General features: G+C 43.0%; 1 protein-coding gene across 1 annotated transcript; it reads left to right on the top strand.

Annotated features, from left to right (window-relative positions):
• Positions 1-1,761: 1,761 nt before the first annotated feature.
• On the top strand, positions 1,762-19,811 carry AADACL4 (arylacetamide deacetylase like 4). The gene is given in 5 exon segments (XM_061159772.1): positions 1,762-1,929; positions 8,661-8,877; positions 13,686-13,719; positions 19,035-19,309; positions 19,312-19,811. Coding segments are annotated over 5 exon segments (1,194 nt in total).
• Positions 19,812-21,217: the final 1,406 nt, after the last annotated feature.

Genomic DNA, 21,217 nt, shown 5'->3' with positions numbered 1-21,217 from the left:
TCATTGGGTGTGCTATCTCAGCCCTGGGGTAAGAGTTGTTCCTTATATCTGCGATTATTTTGAGCTTTCTTTACTTCTTGCCCATCAACCTCGTATACCCTGTTATGGTTAATGCGCATGCGTGATAATTCACTTCAGTCGTGTCTGACTCTTTGCGACCTGCTGGACTGCAGGCTCCTGGGCTCCTCTGTACACGGGACTCTTCAGGCAAGTATACTGGAGTGGGTTGCCATTTCCTTCTCCAGGGGAATCTTCCCAACCCAGGGATCGAACCTGCCAGGCGGTCTGCAGGATACTGCCGTGTGAGCACCTAGAACTAGGAAGCAGAGTCCTTCTCTCCTGAGATGTCTCACAGTGCTCTTTCTTGACAATGCTTTGCTGCCAATGGACAAAGGAAAGATAGTTTGGAGCTAAGAGGCAATGCACTGACAACTGGCAAAAACTCAAATGTAATTTAGCAGAAGAAAAGGTAAAAAATTGTGGTATGTTCATGCAGTAGAATGCTATACCAGAATGAGAATGAATGAACTGATACATACAACACAAAGATTACATACAATACAGTGTTCAAAGAAAGAAGCTGGATATAAAGGAACACTGCATGATTCCATTTATACCAAATTCAGAAACCAGACAAATGAGTCTTGGCTGTTAAAGAAGGATCGTAGTTACCTCTGTTGGGTGTAGTAACTGGGGGAGGGGGCATGGTGATGGGGAGAAGAGGCTCTTTATCCCGGTTTGGGTGCTGGTTACCTGGGTGTGTTAATCTTGTAAGAATTCCTCAAGCTGATCCTTATGAATGAAGCACATTTTTGTATGCCTATGTATGCATATATCTATTTATTATAGCTCAGCAAAATTGACTTGAAAAATGAGAGGATGTTTACACACCCATGCTTACTGCAGCACTATTCTCAATTCCTCAGTTACGTTCTCTAATTACCCCTTCTTACAGAAGAAAGGGTTTCCCTGGTAGCTCAGATGGTAAAAGATCTGCCTGTAATGCAGGAGACCAGGGTTCAATATCTGGGTCAGGAAGTTCCTCTGGAGGAGGGCATGGCAAACCACTCCAGTATTCTTGCCCGGAGAATCCCCATGGACAGAGGAGCCTGGAGAGCTACAGTCTGTAGGGTCACACAGAGTCAGACATGACTGAAGCGACTTAGCATGCATGCATGCACAGGAAAGGAAACCGACATGCAGAGAACGGACATAACTGATCTAAGACTACAGAGCCAATAAGTGGAAAAGTCAGGATTCAACCCAGGAGGGCTGGCCTCTGAGTGGGTCCTTTTATCTTTGGGCTCTGTTGCTTCTCCTAAGGTAAACTGGAACATCAAAGTGGGGCCAGGACAACCAACTGGTGTACGATGCATTTTGCCCACCCTGACCAGATGCCCATGAGGAAGACTGACCACATATGTCCTGTTTTATAGTGAAAAGATCAGGCCACAGCCTCCTGTGCAGCCTGTAGGAGACCCCTCCCTTGGGACCCAGGTGCAGGTGCTGTTTGAGCCTCATCTTTACAGAGAATTTGGGAAGCGCCTCTTCTAATACTACCCCCTGCCCCGATAGGCGGAATTGGTTTTCTTGGTCCCTGTATTCCCTGAGGAATTGAGTCACTCTGGCTCCCATTGGTCGTGCCGTGACTGGCTCAAGTCACAAGTCAAAGTTAATCCAAGAGTGGGAGGGAGGACAAGCCCATATGACTGGCTCAGGTCCTGCTGAGCACCAGTCCAAGCTCCTTGCAACCTTGGGAACATGGTTGTCCTATGGCTGGTGCTTCCAGCCACACTAGGCTCCTTTGTCCTGGGGGTCTTTGTCAGGGCTGTCTTTGAGCACTTCCTCACCACTGATGTCCCCTCTGCTCTACGACATCCTGCCAAGTTCCGATTTCTGCACTGCATATTTGTCTACCAGGTCACTTTGGTGAGTTGGCACTCAGTCCCCTCATGGATTGGAGTGAGATTTCTCTCTCTCTGTTCCTCTTTCTAGGTCTCTTGGAGGGACAGGAGGGCCTGTCCTTCTTTCATTTGCATTCCCTCTCTGTCTTTGGACTCTCCCTAGAAAGACAGAATTTGAAAAAAAGAAAAAGACAGACAGACTTTGCTACACAGTGGGCTCTCCAAGTCTGCAGGTCCTGCATCTGTGGATGGGGGGTCAACTATAAGAGATTGAGCATCTGAAGATGTTGGTATCATGGGGGTCCTGGAACCAATCCTTCATGGACACTGAAGGACAGATGGACAATAGTCCTCTCTTTTGTATGTGCTATTCTGTTTCTCTCCCTCTTCCCTTCCCATCCTTCCTCTCACCCACCCTCCCTCTTTTTCCTTCCTTCAGCAGCATTTACTGAATGCCAATCAGCGGGCTCGTTTCTGAGGCTTCCCAAACTATCCCAGCCCCAGCCCCTCCCCTGAAATGGCTCGGAGCCTGACAGAATGAACTTGCTTCAGTTTTAGCGTCTTCCACTTCACAGCACACAGGTGTCCCCCACCCCCAGCAAAGATTGCAAGCACCTGGAAGGCAGGGCCCACCTTATCCATCCCAGGGCCTGGTGCCTAGCACATGCTTAGTTACCATTTGCTGATCAGTCACCAGGGAATTCACCCAACATTTCAGAGTGGCCACCCCAGCTGGGCTCACTCTGAGCAGGGGTTTGAGATGTGGGATGAAATGGCACATGCCTAGAGAAGCAGATTTGGGAATAGTTTGGCATCTAGTAAGAGGCAGGCTGGAGAAGGCAATGGCACCCCACTCCAGTACTCTCGCCTGGGAAATTCCCATGGACAGAGGAGCCTGGTAGGCTGCAGTCCATGAGGTCGCTAAGAGTCAGACACGACTGAGCGACTTCACTTTCTCTTTTTCTTTCATGCTTTGGAGAAGGAAATGGCAACCCACTCCAATGTTCTTGCCTGGAGAATCCCAGGGATGGGGAAACCTGGTGGACTGCCGTCTATGGGGTCGCACAGAGTTGGACATGACTGAAGTGACTTAGCAGCAGCAGCAGCAGCAAGAGGCAGGCAACTTGATTTAATTATGATGTCCCAACCATGGGTGGAGATCAAACAGTTCAGGCTGATGACCTGAGGGGAGAACAACTGTTGAAGGAAGTGAGGAGGCCATGCTCAGCTCTGAGAGCTACTCCCTGGCTGTGTGATTTTGGGCAATTTACTTCACCCCTCTGTGCCTTAGTTTCATTATCTGTGAAGGGGGAATAATTGTGTTTCTTCCATCAGGTTGGTAAGAAGATTAAGATACCAGGTGACAAGGATTTGGTGATATTTGGCAAATAATGGGCTTCCCAGGTGGCCCAATGGTAAAGAATCTGCCTGCCAACCCAGGAGATGTGGGTTTGATCCCTGGGTTGGGAAGATCCCCTGGAGGAGAAAATGGCAACCCACTCCGGTATTCTTGCCTGGGAAATTCCCTGGACAGAGGATCCTAGTGGGCTACAGTCCATGGGATTGCAAGAAGTCAGACGTGACTGAGCACTGAGCACATTTGATAAATAAGTAAAGTGTTTCTTGTGCTGTTTGACTGTTTCACCAAGGATACAGATGACTTTCAGAGAAATGAACAAGTCTAGTTTATTATTAGGTGAACGCTACTGCCCCAAGGAGACAGGCTGAGGAAGTGGTATGCACATCTATCTTATTAATCCTGGTCAGGCACTTTGCTGGAGGTCAGGTTGTCTCAAGCCAGCAGCTTCAATCTGTATGGAATTTCAGGCTAGTCTGAGGCCCTTGGACTGAAAATGATGTCCAAGTGGCCCAGAAAACCTGCGATCTTTCCAACCTTCGGTGATTCTCCTCAGGCGTAGCCCACAAGCCAAGCATCTCCTGATGACATCTGCTCCTGGGAGGCTCTGAGATGGGTCTGAGCTTGGCTGTGGAGGGTGAATCCAGCTTGTGAAGTTCCATCCTGGTCCCCCTAGCCGTGAGCCCTCCTAGAACAGACTGCTCACCATAGGTGAGAATGATGAGCACGGCGATATCCAAGTGGTTCATTTGATTCCAGAAGACAGATAGATACAGAAGTCACATGAATATTAAGGAGAAGGAGGCAAAAACCTAAAAGACTCTACAGCCCAGAAAGCAGGTGCCTAGTTTTGTAGTCAGACAACTTTGGGTCTGAGCACTGAATCTCCACTTGCTAATTTTGTGGACTAATGTCTTTGAGGCTCTATTTTCTCCTCTAAAGTGGTGAGGATAGCTGGAAATGCTTTTTTAGGGGTGAGGTGGGGAGTGAGTGAGAAATGCATTTAAGGTGCAGGATAGAGTGCTGGGTGCTTAGAAAGGGCTCCATAAAAATAGCTTATTAGTAGTATGTATATAAAATATTTGAAGGCAAAGACATAGCATTTGCTAAAATCGTTATCGATTTGAAGGCTGTTATGAATGACTTCATAATATGAATGGAGAAGGAAGTGGCAACCCACTCCAGTATTCTTACCTGGAAAATCCATGGATGAATTTTCCATGGTTGGAGGAGCCTGGTGGGCTACAGTCCATGGGGTCGAAAAGAGTCAGACACGTGCTGCTTGGGCTTCACATTGTGGTGTCTTCTCTTGCTGTGGAGCACGGGCTCCAGGCCTCTCAGGCTTCAGTAGTCGCAGTGTGCAGGCTTAGTTGCCCTGCGGCATGAGGAATCTTCCTGGACCAGGGATTGATCTCATGTCTCCTGCATTGACAGGTGGATTTCTATCTACCACACTACCAGGGAAGTCCTGATACATTCCTATAAATAATACTAGAAATAATATTAGATGGGCCAAAATATTTGTTTGATTTTTCCAGACAATGTACAAAAATAATATATAATAATTATAGTATTTATATATACATATAATATACAAAAATATATATAATATATAAATTTATATAAATTATATATATTATACCTTATTTATTATTAGATACATTAGATATATTATATATTATATATATTATATATTATGTATATAATACAATATGTATACTATATATAATATATAATATATCTATTAATATATAATGTATAATAATACATAACAATATATAATATAATACAATATGTTGTATATAATATATAATTATATATATGTATTATATATGTATATATACATATATATGTATTATAATATATATTATATATAATATATTAATATTATATAACAACATAATATTATAATTAATAATATATAAACAATCATGTATTGTATTACTATTATATTATATATTATATGATATATAATATATTATATTATACATATTATATTATATATTTTATATATTATATACATTATTATATACCTATTATATAATATATATTATATAAAATGTATATTATATATTATATAATATTATATCACATTAATTTATTTATAATTATTTATTATATTATGTATATTATATATTATAATATATAATTTATTTATATTTATATATTTATGTAATATAGAATTTATATATATTAATATTAATATTATTAATAAAATATAATATAATTATAATATATAATACCTCATGATATATAATATATCATATATATACTATAGTATATAATGTAATATATAATATATAATAATATATGATAATATAATTATATATTATTAAATATAATATAATATTTTATAAATATATCAATATATTAATATATATTAATACAAACATATATTATAATATATTATGTATATAATGTATAATATATATAAATATATAATATATAAAATATATTAATATAAAATATATTAATATATTTTATAAAATATATATAATATAATATAATATATAGTAATATATAATATGTTATAACATATAATATGCATAATATAATAATATATTAACATATAATATATATAATATATTATGTATATTACATTATATTATATACTATATACTATATTATATATTATGAGGTATATGTATTATGATGTATATATACATTTTGATGTATTATATATTATAATTATATTATATTATATCAATAATATTAATATTAATATATTATATATAGTATTATATAATATATATTGTATTATATACTATAATTATTATAAATTATAAGTATAATTACAAATTTGTATTTTTAAGTGTATATTGTATTTGTTAATTTGTAAATGTGTATATGTATATAACTAAAAAAATTTATAAATAAGGTTATAAATTATATAACATAATTATATTATAAATATAATTGTATATGTTATATTATATATAATAATATAAATATAATATAATAATATATCTAATATATATCAATATATAATATACATATAACATGCAAACAATACAAATTAAATATAGAATATGTATGCACTTATATATTTATATAAATATAAATTATATAAACATTATATATTTATATAAATATAAATATAAAGCCTAATATTAACTATTATATATTCATAATATTATAAATAATAATAGTAATCAATCTTCCTAAATTGCCTCTGTCCTAAATGACTAGCTCTGGCAAATGTGAACTCATTGCTGGAGAAAACAATGGAAACCAGACTTTCCTGGTAGCCCGGTGGGCTGAGTGCCCACCTTATAATGCAGGGGACCTGGCTTTACCCCTGGCAGGATGACCCCGCAGGCCCCAGAGCAACCAAGCCCACGCGCCACAACTACTGAGCCTGTGCCCGGAGCCCATGCCGCACCACAGGAGGCGTCGGCACAAGAAGTCCCCACGGCAACCAGAGAGTAGCCACTGCCCTCTGCAGCCAGAGAAAGTCCGTGCACAGCAGTGAAGACCCAGCACAGCCAAATAAATATTTTAAAAAACAATTTAACTTCCTGGCCGTATCTAGTGACCTTTCAGAATGTGGTGCTAGGAGATGTTTATCACCACCTTGCATTGTTCAAAATCCTGAACCATTTACACTTCAAGATGCTGGAATGGGTTCCTCAGATGTGGGCCAAGTGGTGGGAAAGGAGGTCCTCCTCACAGCCCTGGTAACCTTGCTCTCCTCCAACTCAAGCAGAAAAGTAGTGGTTTTGATGGGAGTTCCCTTTTGAGACACCTAAGCCTTGGCAGTGGGGTAGCTGGCGTGGGAGTGGGGATGTCTCCATGGAGGGAATGTACTGGGGCATCCCACAGACCTCGGGCAAGGTCACACCAGTGGGTGTGACCTACACTTGCCAGAACCCACCAGTGACACACTCCCCATGGGTGGTCACATCTGATTCCCAAGCTTCATCCTTGGCGACTGTAGACCTGATTCTTCAGTTTTACAAACAAGGAACACTGAAGCTCAGAGAAGGGAATGCTTGAGGTCTTTCAGTGAGATAGCAGTAGGTAGAGCTAAGTCTTGAATTCAAATCTGCTTGATTCCAGAGGCCACACTGTTTCTAGTTTAGTGGTTGAGAACATAACATTCTGTATCTTACTCATTGATGGGCAAGGCACTTGACCTTGGTATGCCTCACTTGCCCCATCTGCAAAATGGAGCTGATAATTGTGCTTGACTTAGAAGGGTTGCTGAACAGTTAGAGCCAGTTAATAACCTAAATCCCTTGGACCAGGATTGGCATGTTGTAGGTGACTGGTAAGTGTCAGCTGTTCTTACTGTGTTCACTATTACCATCCTGTGCTGTTTGCTTCCTGACACAGACACATATTCCATGTGAGGTCCACAGAAGAGATGATGCGACATGATTGAAATGCATTTATTACATGTGACACAATACCATGTAACTACAATAACTACATCTCATTAAATATTTCACTATTTGTTTGCTTATAACCAGAGTGACCATATTAGTTTAAAAACAATGGACTTAAAAACAACAACAACAACAAAAAAAAACAACGGACTTCTTTTCACATTTGGCATATAGGTGGCCCTTGTACCATTGATCCCTCCTCCTGAGCCCATGGGCTTCCCTGATAGGTCAGTTGGTAAAGAATCCACCTGCAATGCAGGAGATCCCAGTTTGATTCCTGGGTTGGGAAGATCTGCTATAGAAGGAATAGACTACCCACTCCAGTATTCTTAGGCTTTCCTTGTGGCTTGGCTGGTAAAGAATCTGTCTGCAATGCGGGAGATCTGGGTTCGAACCCTAGTTCGGGAAGATCCCCTGGAGATCCCCTGGAGAAAGGCTACTTACTCCAGTATTCTGGCCTGGAGAATTCAATGGACTGTATAGCCCATGGGGTCTCAAAGAGTCAAACACAACTGAGCAATTTTCACTTTCTTTCCTGAACCCATGGCAGACATCCCTAATTGGTCTTATTACTTTTTTCTGTTGAACACAAATGTGGCTTAAGCATCTGTCCTAACCCAGGGAGGCAATGATGGTTAACACCCAGGTGTTAACCTGTCTCTGCCATCTCAAGCTAGGGGCCAAAGACAGCAAGGTTGCCAGTCATCTTGCCTTGGACATTGGCTTTGATGAGCTCAGTGCCCAACCACTCAGCCCAAATGTGGGCGAGCTCTTTGGCAAATTCATACCACTGTTCAACCGAGAGCTTTTGGGAGGAAATTCTGCAAAACTGACCCTTTTTCTGGACACACTCTCCAGAGCCTGTCGCTTCCTGATGAGCCCTGGGGCCATGCTTGGAGGCACATGAGAAACTGCAAGAACATTCTAGCAGTTACAATGAGCAGGAGTCATCTATAATTCAGAGACCCTAACCTCCCTAATCTCTCCCTCTCTTTCTCTTACCTCTAACAGGGGAATATATTTGAGAAGATAGGGGTTTGCTCCCTGCCCAGATTTCTCCAGTTTTTGCAGAACAGCGTGAGAATCAAGGAGGACCCTGCACTTGTGGTAACCAACCTGCATTTTGGGACCATACCGGTCAGGCTGTTCCAGCCCAAGGCAGCCTCCCCCAACCCCCAGCGAGGCATCATTTTCTTTCACGGAGGAGGTGCCTTAATGGGGAGCCTGGGTAAGATCCTCCATGGTGGCTTTATAAAGGAAGAGCCTCATCCACACACACAGCTTTGCCCCCCACCCCTCCCATGGGAACCTTGTTGGAGTTTCTCCAAGAAATCACAAATGGGTTGCCATTTCCTTCTCCAGATAGAGATCGGCAGTTGGAGATTTTTATTGGGAGTCCAGACTATGGACTTTGGGCTCAAGTCAGCAGATGGTATGGAAATGTTCTTTTTTATACTGTGATAGTCTAGGTCAAGGAGAGTGTGGTGAAGTGGCTGGGGAGGTGAGGGGGGTGGGATGGCATTTATGGCCCTGCAGTAGTGACTCTGCTCCCCTCCCCCTGCTCACCACTCACAGCCATTGCTAGCCTTGTCTGTTCTTCCCCCACAATATTTCTCAAATGCACACGTTTCTTGCAGGCTCTGCAAGATCATTGTGATCTTTCTCTTGCCACATCCCTTTCCTCCCACATCTCAGCAACTGCTGTCCCCCGTCACTCCTGGCCCTTCACGGTCTCATCCTCACCCAGTAGCCAGAAGGAGCTCATAAAAGTACAAGTTGAAACTTGTCTGTCTTGCACTGAAACCCTTCCTGTGGCTTTCTAGGTTTTTTTTTTTTTTTTTTTTTTTTTAATAATGTTATTTATTTTTGGCTGTGCTGAGTCTTCTTTGGTGCTCGGGCTTTTCTCTAGCTTTGGTGAGTAGGGGCTACTCTCTAGTTGTGGTGCATGGGCTTATTGCAGTGGCTTCTTGTTATGGCTCCCTAGCTCTAGAGCACAGGCTCAATGCCTGTGGCACACACAATTCGTTGCTCAACGACATGCAGGATCTTCCCGGACCAGGGATCTAACCCATATCTCCTGTATTGGCAGGTGGATTCTTTACCACTGAGCCACCAGGGAAGCCCTAGGGTCTTTTCAAAAAATAAATTTATTTATAATTTTTGTCTGTGTTAGGTCTCCATTGCTGTGTGTGGGGCTTTCTCTAGTTGCAGCAAGCGGGGGCCACTCTGCTGCAGTGTGCAGGCTTCTTACTGAGGCAGCTCATCTTGTTGCAGAGCACAGACTCTAGGGCACTTGGGCTTCAGTAGCTGTGGCACATGGGCTTAGTTGCTCCGTGGCATGTGGGATGTTGGTTCCCCCACCAGGGCCTGAAGCCACGTCCCTGCATTGAAAGGCAGATTCTTACCACTGGACCACCAGGCAAGACCCCTCCAGGGTCTTTAGATGAAACCTGAACTCCCCCCAAAAGCTGGTGCTGGCCCTTCAGACCTCTCCTGCCTGCTCACCTGGGCCTCCTGCCTGCCCAGAGTGATCACTGCGGGAGCCACGCTGCCTATGCTGCCGACACACCAGGCTCCTTCTCTCTGAATCTCCTGCACTTGCTGTTCCCCGGCCTCCAGAGTTGTCTCTCCACACACCTGCACTTTGCAGGACTGCTGACTCCCTCTTCATTCTTCCAGTTTGATCTTAAAGGTCCCTCCCCAGAATGGCCTCCTGGACATTTTCTCTAAAGAACTCTCCCTGCCCACTCTAGTGCCTTGCCCTATGCCAGGTGTCCATCCATCCTTGACATCATCCTTTAACATTTTCTTCATGGCAATTGTCACAATCTGAATGAATCTCCTTCTTCCAGGTGTTTCCTTATTTACTGTCTGCATTCCCCAACTAAGAATGGAAAGTCTGAGAGTGCAAGAAGGACTTCTAGTTTGCTTGTTGCAGGACCCCAGGGCCAGACCCATGGTTTTATTTTTTGAATGAATGTATAAGCATGAGGTCTCTTTAAGAAAATTGGATATAGTAAGGGAATATTTCACACAAGGATGGGAACAATAAAGGACAGAAATGATAAGGACCTAACAGAAGCAGAAGAGATTAAGAAGAAGTGGTAAGAATACAAAGAAGAAGTATATAGAAAAGGTCTTAATGACCTGGATAGCCATGGTGGTATGGTCACTCACCTGGAGCCAGATATCCTGGAGTATGAATTCAAGTGGGCCCTACAAAGTATTACTACAAACAAAGCTAGTGGAGGTGATGGGAAATTCTAGCTGAGTTATTTAAAATTCTAAAAGATGATGCTGTTAAAGTGTTGCATGCAAATTTGGATAATTCAGCAAGTGGCCACAGGACTGGAAAATGTCAGTTTTCATTCCAATCCCAAAGAAGGGCCATGCCAAAGAATGTTCAAACTACTGGACAATTGTGTTCATTTCACATGCTAGCAAGATAATGCTCAAAATCCTCCAAGCTAGGCTTCGATAGTATGTGAACCAAGAACTTCCAGATGTACAAGCTGTGTTTAAAAAAGGCAGAGAAACTAGAGATCAAACTGCCAACATCCCTTGGATCATAGAAAAAGCAAGAGAATTCCAGAAAGAATTCTGCTTCATTGACTACACTAAAGCCTTTGACTGTGTGGATCACAACAAACTGTGGAAAATTCTTAAAGAGATGGGAATACCAGACCACCTTACCTGTCTCTTGAAAAACCTATATGTGGGTCAAGAAGAAACAGAACTGGACATGGAAGAATGGACTGGTTCAAAATTGGAAAAGGAGTATGTCAAGGCTATATATTGTCACCCCGCTTATTTTACTTATATGCAGAGTATATCTTGGAAAATGTCAGGCTGGATGAATCATAAGCTGGAATCAAGATTGCTGGTAGAAATATCAACAATCTCAGTTATACAGATGATACCACTCTAATGGCAGAAATTGAAGAGGAACTAAAGGGTTTCTTGATGGTAGTGAAAGAAAAGAATGAAAAAGCTGGCTTAAAACTCAATGTTCAATAAACTAAGATCATGGCATCTGGTCCCATCATTTCATGGCAAATAGAAGGGGAAGAATTGGAAGCAGTGACAGGTTTTATTTTCCTGGGCTCCAAAATCACTGCAGATGTTGACTGCAGCCATGAAAATAAAAGATGTTTGCTCCTTGGAAGGAAAGTTATGACAAACTTAGATAGTGTATTAAAAAGCAGCAACATCACTTTTCTGACAAGGGTCCATATAGTCAAAACTATGGCTTTTCCAGTCATCATGTACTGGATGTGAGAGGTGGACCATAAGGAAGGCTGAGTGCTGAAGAATTGATGCTTTCAAATTCTCCAGGTGCTGGAGAAGAGTCTTGAGAATCCTTTGGACTGAAAGGAGATCAAATCAGTTAATCCTGGAGGAAATCAGCCTTGAACATTCACTGGAAAGACTGATGCTGAAGCTGAAGCTCCAATATTTTGACCACTTGATGAAAAGAGCTGACTCACTGGAAAAGACCCTGATGCTGGGAGATTGAAGGCAAGAGAAGGGGGTGGCAGAGAATGAGATGGTTATATAGCATCACCAACTCAATGGACATGAATTTGAGCAAAACAGAAGGGCCCCGTGTGTGACAGTCCTTGGGGGTCCCAAAATGTCAAACACAGCTTAGGGACTGAACAACAACAATGAGCACATGAATACATAGATGGATGGATGGGTGAATAACTGGGTAAAGGGATATAAACCAACCAACACACGGGAGGATGGAGAGATGGTCACACAGGAGAAAATTTCCGGTTGTGAAGAGATGAGCGGTCCCATTACATGTTCCCTGAGATTAGGCTGTACTGCCACCTGGTGGTAGAATATAATATCTGAACTTGCTGCCTGGATGCTCTCCCCTTCTCTGAAGTTAACTGTATTTACTTTGTGGGACTTCCCTGGTGGCTCAGTGGTAAGGAATCTGCCTGCAATGCAGGAGACACTGGAGATGAGGATTCAGTCCCCGGGTCAGGAAGATACCCTGAAGGAAATGCAACCTGGTAACCAACGCTAGTGTCCTTGCCAGGAGAATGCCCTGGGCAGAGAAGCCTGGTGGGCTGTAGTCTGTGGTGAGCACACATGCACACATCTTCGTCCTGGCCCCCTTGTCCACGATCACTCCTCCCTTTCAGAGGCCTCTGGGAGCACTCCATTTTTTGTCTGCGACTGTTCCTCTTCCTCTGTGGAGGAATAACATTACTTCCAAAAGTAACACCAGGACTCACTCAGCAAATATTTTTTTAAGGACCTACTACATGTCAGACCCTCTTTGAGGCCCAGGGTACATTGTGGAGCACAAGAAAGGTCCTCACAGAGATTACCCAAACAATGGGGCCGAGCAGTGAAAGAAAAACAAGCATATGTGTGCTCAGTCGTGTCCGACTCTTTGTGACCCCATGGGCTGTAGCCCGCTAGGCTCCTCTGTTCATGGGATTCTCCAGGCAAGAATACTGGAGTGGGTTGCCATTTCCTCCTCCGGGGGATCTTTCCCACCCAGGGATTGAACCCTCGTCTCCTGCATTGACAGGTAGATTCTTTCCCACTGTGCCACCTGGGAAGCCCATACATACATACATACATACATACATACATATATATAATTATTCATTATTATTCACATTCCAGAGCAGATGTGCCCACCTTCCCTCATCTTGGCTTTGTCAGTTTCAAAGCACCAAGCCTTCTAACTCCAAGGTTTCCCCTCCCGTCAAAGAAAACATTGTGGCTGGTGAGCCCCAAGGCATATCTGCTCCCCGACATTCAGGAGACTTGGGTGGATTCAGGTGTCTGATTTTAAGCTTTTTCTGTTGTCCAGGCAGAGGTGACCAGAGTCACTTCAAGGGAAGCAAGAACAGGAAGAGAGGCAGCTGTCACACCTAGCGCCAGCATTGCTTGCAGCCCTGTGAGCTGGGGGGCAGCGCTGGGCCCCGTGGGCACCAGGCCTTGTACAGGCTACTCACAGGCAGCTGCTGCTGTGCCGGTTTTTGTCTTGCAGTCTGTGTGGTTCTCTAGCCTGGGAGACTGACTCCGTGTTGCTGGTGGTTGGGTGAGTTGCGGGGGAAAGTTAGTGGGTGGTACCTGGTGGCAGAAGGTAGAGGTGAGGCCCCAGATGATTTGCAGAACAGAGGTCCTAACCCTGGAGAGACATTCTTGCACATGCATCCGTGGAGACGGGCACGGTCGCATTCAAAACAGCCTAAACCGGAAGCGACCCAAATGCCCATCCACGGGGAGTATGCGAATCAGCTGTGGCACTGTTGGTGTTACAGTGCACAGCCATTCAGGTGTCATGGGATATGGCGTAGCTACTCAAATAAGGGAACCAGAAGGCACACCCATAATGTGGATGAATCTTGGCAGTATAAAATTTAGTGGGAACATTTTCAAAAAATTACGTAAAGCAAGATACTCTGTCTACAGAATGAAAAACAGTTAAAATCAGAGCAATACTTTTAAGGAATATGCATAGGCACAATGAAATTATGTAGAAAGGAAAGAAAAAGAATGATGGTTGTGTGATTCAAGGTAACCATTCCCTCAAATGGGGGAGGCAGTGAGATGGGATGGTGGTGGGGGTATTATGGGGTTGGCTGAAGATTCTGAAGGTTCTGGTTGATATCCTGGCTGTTCTTTGGGGCCTGATGCTTCTCGCATTGTTAAAACAAATAACTAATGAACTTATGAACTAACTAGCTAGCTAATTAACTCCCAACCATGAAGGGACTAATGTTGGGAGTGTCTCAAGGAAGCCATAACTCTGGGCACCTGGGGTTCTTTGAAAATAGGAGAGGGCTTTTGAGTGAATGGAAGGGGGTGTGGGGACCACTCACCAGAATTCTGGTTCTTAATCCAACAGATCACAAGTCACAGGGAAACAATTTAGAGAACGCAAGTGAGAGAAACTAAAAACTACCCCTTTAGATTCAACCTCTAAAAAAGCCCCCTCAAAAAAAGCAGCTTCCTCAGCATCTCTGGTTTTCTTGATGAGATGGAGGAAGATAGCATCTTTCCAGTCCTCATCATTGTACCTCCCAACCAGCTGAGCCTCATGTCTGACATTCCACCATTAGAGTTTCCACCAGACTCTATATCTCTGAGGTTTTAGTGTTAATAAAAACATCCCTTGAACACATAAAGGTGTTAATAAGCACCTCCGTTAATACCTTGTAGGAAATTGCTGAGGATATTGTTATTCTTGGGCTTCCCAGGTGGCACTAGTGCTAAAGAATCTGCCTGCCAATGCAATTCAGCCCAGTTCAGTTCAGTTGAGTCCCTCAGTTGTGTCCGACTCTTTGCAACCCCATGTATTGCAACGCACCAGGCTTCCCTGTCCATCACCAACTCCCGGAGTTTACTCAAACTCATGTCCATCGAGTTGTTGATGCCATCCAAACATCTCATCCTCTGTTGTCCCCTTCTCCTCCCACCTTCAGTCTTTCCCAGCATCAGGGTCTTTTCAAATGAGTCAGTTCTTCGCATCAGGTGGACAAAGTATTGGAGTTTCAGCTTCAGCATTAGTCCTTCCAATGAATATTCAGGACTGATTTCCTTTAGGATGGACTGGTTGGATCTCCTTGCAGTCCAAGGGACTCTCAAGAGTCTTCTCCAAGACCACAGTTCAAAAGCATCAATTCTTCGGCACTCAGATTTCTTTATAGTTCAACTCTCATATCCATACATGACTACTGGAAAAAACCATAGCCTTAACTAGACGGACCTTTGTTGGCGAAGTAATGTCTTTGCTTTTTAATATGCTCTCTAGGTTAGTCATTGTTTTTCTTTCAAGGAGCAAGCATCTTTTAATTTCATGGCTGCAGTCACCATCTGCAGTGATTTTGGAGCCCAAGAAAATAAAGTCTGTCATTATTCCCATTGTTTCCCCATCTATTTCCCATGAAGTGATGGAACCAGATGCCATGATCTTAGTTTTCTGAATGTTGAGTTTTAAGCCAACTTTTTCACTCTCCTCGTTCACTTTCATCAAGAGGCTTTTTAGTTCTTCTTCACTTTCTGCCATAAGGGTGGTGTCATCTGCATATCTGAGGTTATTGATATAATCTCTGGATTGGGAAGATCCCCTGGAGGAGGAAATGGCAATCCACTCCAGTATTCTTGCCTGGGAAATCCCATGGCCAGAGGAGCCTGGAGGGCTACAGTCTATGTGTTGCAGAATCGGACATGACTAAGCACACTATTGTACTATATATTGTATTGTTATTCTAGACAGCTGAAAAGACTTGGTATAAAGGTTTTGATAGCTAGGCTGGTGGAGGAAGAAAGGCAAGTAAGGTTCTTCAGGTTGCCAGGGGCTGCAGGTAGATGGTGCCCGGGGGGAAAAGCCCCGAGAACACTAAGGAGAAATGATCGTGGTCTGGGTGCTCCCTGATTTTTCGTCAAGACATAATGGAATTTCTTACGTAAATTCCTGGAGAATCTGTGTTTGAAAGATCTGTCTTTCAACCATTTGGCTCTGCAGAGCCTTCATACCTGACGGTGGGTGGGCAAGAGAGAGTCCAAGGAGGTGTAGGCATTCCTGTTTCCTACTAGTAGGTCTGGGATTCTGCAATAGAAAGCATATGCTAATTCATGACATCAGGTTTGTATGTTTGACATTTGATGAAGTGCATTCACTTCTAGGGGCTTCTCTGGTGGCTCAGCGGTAAAGAATTCGCCTGCAATGCAGGAGACCTGGGTTTGATCCCTGGGTTGGGAAGATCCCCTGGAGGAGAGCGTGGCAATTCACTTCAGTACTCTTGCCTAGAGAATCCCATGGACAGAGAAGCCTGACAGGCTGCAGTCCATGGGGTCGCATAGAGTCAGACACAACTGAAATGACTAAGCAGCTGCAGCATTCACTTCTAGACATGGCAAAGTGGAAGCTGAAGCTTGCGCTTGCTGCTTACAGGTGCTGGGGCCATCTCACCGTGAGGACTCCACAGAGGCACGTGTGTTTTGCCCGCATTTAAGTGGGAACCCATGCTGATAACATTGAATTATTGATCACGATATTGCTTATTGTGGAAATGTGACAAAGTTATAAGCAATCAACCCACCCTACTCTTTCTTTTTTAAAAAAATGTATTTATTTATTTGGCTGCACCAGATTCTAGTTGTGGCATGTGGAATCTATTTCCCTGACCAGGGATGGAACCTAGACTCCCTGAACTGGGAGTATGGAGTCTTAGCCACTGGACCACGAGGGAAGTCCCCAAATTGTATTCTTAAAAATGATGCTTTAGGAAACCTTTTATAGGAAATAAAATTCAAGGTCAAATAGAAGGCAGTGGTTTTCAAAGTGGGTTCCGTAGAGCACTAGGGTTTTCCTCATTGTCTCAGAGGTGGGCCCAGAGGTCAAAGAAGAAGAAGCAGTGGGGGATTCAGGTGTCTTATCTTTGGGCAAAGCCAGAACAACTGCATTTACCTATTTTATTTGGTGGAGCTCCAGGTATCATTTTAATAAAATAATAATAGTTTTTTTAGTTCTAAATAAGTTTGAAAGCCACTAGTCTAAGGTGTAATTTTTCCTTATGGAATTCTCAATTTAATCTTGCAAGTAAAATGATTTATTTTTTTTTGATGCTTTTAAGTAATAGGTTTCAAGAACTGAAAAGACAACTAGCAACAGCCTCAAATAAATATTTAAGATAACAACCATACTTTAAGTAAGCTTTCTAATCCAAGTTTAGCTAAGCTGTTAAGTGGTTTAGCCAAGCTGTTTCTATTTTTAAAAACGTATTCCTTTCTGTTATTCCAGTTTTGATTCATGCATTAGTTAGCTTTTGTTAGACCCGGGTTCGATCCCTGGGTGAGGAAGATCCCCCGGAGAAGGAAATGGCAACCTACTCCAGTACTCTTGCCTGGAAAATTCCATGGATGAAGGAACCTTGTAGGCTACAGTCCATGGGGTTGCAAAGAGTCGGACACGACTGAGCGACTTCACTTTCACTTTACTATTTTTAGAAGTTCACCTGCTCTCCCAGCTTGATTGAACTATAATGATGTGTGCATTCTGTCAATTTAAGGTGTTCAACATGTTGGTTTGATATACTTACATACTGCAATATGACTGCTACCATCATATCACATAATTAGCATTTCTTTTTATGGTGAGAACCTTTAAGATCTACTCTGTTAACAACTTTCAATTATATAAAATATTGATGTTAACTATAGTCACTATCCTGTATGTTAGATCCCCAGGACTTGTTAATCTTATAACTGAAAGTTTGTATCATTTGACCAGCATCTCATTTCCCTCACCACCCCCTAGTCCCTGGTAACCACGACTCAACTCTGTGTCTCTGAGTTTTGGCTTCTTTAGATTCTATGTATAAGTGATATCATACAGTGTTTGTCTTTCTCTGTTTGACTTATTTCACTCAATGTAACATCCTGGTTTCATCCAAGTTGTTGCAAATGGCAGGATTTCCTTATTTCTTACCACTAAACAATGTTTCAATTTATATGGAACATCTAGAAGTTCATTTTAAAGCTCCTTCTCTTTGTCCTTGAATTCCCCTGAGGAGACACACTTTGGGGGCTTAGACAACCCCCCAGGATGCTGATCATCAACCTCTGGCACCTGGGTCTGCCACAGTCCCAGTTATGTCTGTTTTCTGACTGCCTACACTTCTCTACACCTTCACTGTCAGAACACTTCCCAAACCCCTTCTTTCCTTCCTGCAGCCCCAGAAAAGAAGGCAACTCTGAGTCATTGGTGGGAACAAACCTTGGTCCATTAGATTTTTCTTTTTAAAATAATTCTACCTGAAAGAAACTTGCCCTTGACTTTCATTTTTGTTTCTCCTATCCTTTTCTTTCATGAGTGGCAGCAGCTTCATTGGCCTTTCTTGACACTGCTGGTCGTTTTGCTTCTGATGTGAATAGCTTTCTAAGTTACACGTGTTTTTCTTGTTGTTCAAATCTCTTATTTTTAATTTTTTTTAATTGGAGGAAAATTGCTTTACAGTGTTGTGTTGGTTTCTGCCATACAACAACCTGAATCAGTCATAATTATATACAACCCCTCCCTTGTGAGCCCCCATCCCACTCCTCTAGGTCATCACAGAGTGCCTGGCTGGACTCTGGCACTGCGTAGCATAAGTTGCACATTCTTGTATGGAGCGTCTCCACCTGTGGAAAGTAGACAGAGCATAGTTTTGGAATCAAGGATCCCTGCCCGTAAGTTAAGGAAAGGTTCTTCACATCCTCATATGCAAAAAGTGGGGATAAGCACCCTTACCTCAGAGGGCCGTTCTGAAGGTTTAATTAGAAACACCATTGCAAGGGGGAGTGGAAAGTAACATCGCTTCCCAGCGACCCCCGTTCACACAGCTGTGCTTCTGGTCCCCGCTTGCTCAGGTACCGCAAGCTTCCTGATCACCATTACTGTACCCTTTCTTGTGATTGCCTGAACGCCTCCATTCACTTCCTGAAGACCCTGGAAACACATGGGGTGGATTCCTCCCAGGTTGTGCTCTGTGGAGACAGCCTTGGGGCAGGAATAGTGGCCTTGATCTCCCAGACCTTGGTGGGCAGGTTGGATCTTCCTCAAATCCGGGCCTAGGTCCCGATTTATCCCCTCCTGCAACTCATCAATTTTCAGCTGCCATCCTTTCACCAGAACTCACGCATCCCATTCTCACCCAGAAGTTAATGATAACTTCCGTGTTTAAATACCTGCTTATCGACTTCTCCTGGTGGGATGCCATCGTGAGTGGGGCTTTTATTCCCCCCGAAGTCTGGAAGAAGTACTGGAAGTGGCTCAGTACTGACAACCTACCCAACAGGTTCAAGAAGACAGGCTGCCAACCTGTGTTTCCTGCCCCTTTTAATGAGGCTGCCTATCTAGAAAATAAACACTTGTTGGATGTGGAATATTCACTCCTTTTAAAGGATGATGGGATCATAGCCCAGCTTCTGGAGGCCTTCCTGGTGAGCTGTGAGAATGATATCCTCCGTGATGATGCCTTGCTCTATAGGAAGCGCTTGGAGGACCAGGGGGTCCCCGTGATGTGATACCATGTGGAGGATGGCTTTCATGGATCACTGTTATTTTTTGATAATAAGTCATTCTCTTTCCCATGCTCCCTGAAAATTATGAATGCTGTAGTCTGTTATATAAAGAGCATACTGTAAGGTTGGGGGTCTGAGTAGGGCATAGCCAGTATAGACTCTGCTACAAGCTGAGTCCTTTGATGAATTGCATATTAATTGATTAAGGAGATGCTCAGTCAATGCTTACACTGCAAGGGAAGGATGAGAAGGAAGCTAAGAACAGTAATGCTTAGTATTTGAGAAAATCCCAACTGTTTCCTCTCAGTGCCAACAGTGTTCAATTCTGGATCTAGCAACATTCTCTAACCTTCTCATTCAGGTGAAATAAATACTCAATGGAGAAAAAAAATGGTAAATGCTAAAAAAAATGTTAAAGTTTCTCAACACTCTAACACACAAGACCTCTGCTGAATGAATGTTGACAACTGTCCATGATGGGTCTATACCCATAATGCTGAAGTACTGCTTGGGGCTAACATCTCCTTTGGAGGAGGGGGCAACTAATTGTTCCCGGGGCCGAAGGTTCATTAGTCAAATTCCAACTGTTGGTTTACAGATTGATTCCAGTTGGCCTGAGAGATGCTATTGCAACAAAACTCTGCCCTCAGTGTAACCACATTTGGTCTGGACTAAAGGGACATTTTAGAGGATCTCATGAGAAACGGAGAGGTGAGAAGAGGCGAGAGGAAGGCATTGAGGAAAAGGGTGGGCTCTGGGGCTGAGGGGCTTCTCCCAGGCTTAAGTCTTTGATCTGAATTCCAAAATTAGGTCACAAGCTACCAAGAGGCAGGATCTTAGAGCCAGGGCTGTCTCAGGAATCTCTAAATGCCATGTGAGATATGGAAACTGCATTTCCTAAGGCAGTAAGATGTCAGCCTTCTTTCTCTAGTGAACTTATATCGTGGTCTCACTTTTACAAAGAATCTTGCCTTCACTTAGCCCACACCACTTTTTCTGCTTGCAGGGAATAGGAAGAGAATATTTGTATTGCATGTTGGGGGCAGTCCACATTAGTTTGGGTCTGTGTTTCTAGCCATATCTGTAATAGCACTGGGCTTCCCTGCTGTCTGGTCCCATCCAAGGGCTAAAGTTGGAGGATCTCTCTTCTCTATAGCCACAGCATCTCTTGGAGTCAAGGACCTCACCTATGACTGATGGAGGTAGCAGTCTTATTGGTGTCTTGGATTCTTGCAAAGGGGGCAGATATCTATATAGGCAGTTTTGGACTAGGCTCCTAGGAGCATGGACAGGTATCATGATCCATGTGTTATATGTAAGCAGCTTTGATGGAGAAGTATGTTAATTACCTACTGCTGTGTAACAACACTACCATGAACTTAGTGGCTTAAACAACACAGATTTATTATCTTACAGTTTCTATGGGTCAGGACACTGAGAATGGACGCTTAGCTGCAATTAAGGTGTTGGGGCTGTCATTTCTTCTGAGGCTCAGGTGGTGAGGAATCTGTTTAAGTTTAGTCAGCTTG

The sequence above is a fragment of the Dama dama genome, chromosome 14, assembly GCF_033118175.1.
Source record: "Dama dama isolate Ldn47 chromosome 14, ASM3311817v1, whole genome shotgun sequence".
Classification (NCBI taxonomy): Eukaryota; Metazoa; Chordata; class Mammalia; order Artiodactyla; family Cervidae; genus Dama; species Dama dama.
This window is presented reverse-complemented; position numbering and strand designations above follow the sequence as displayed.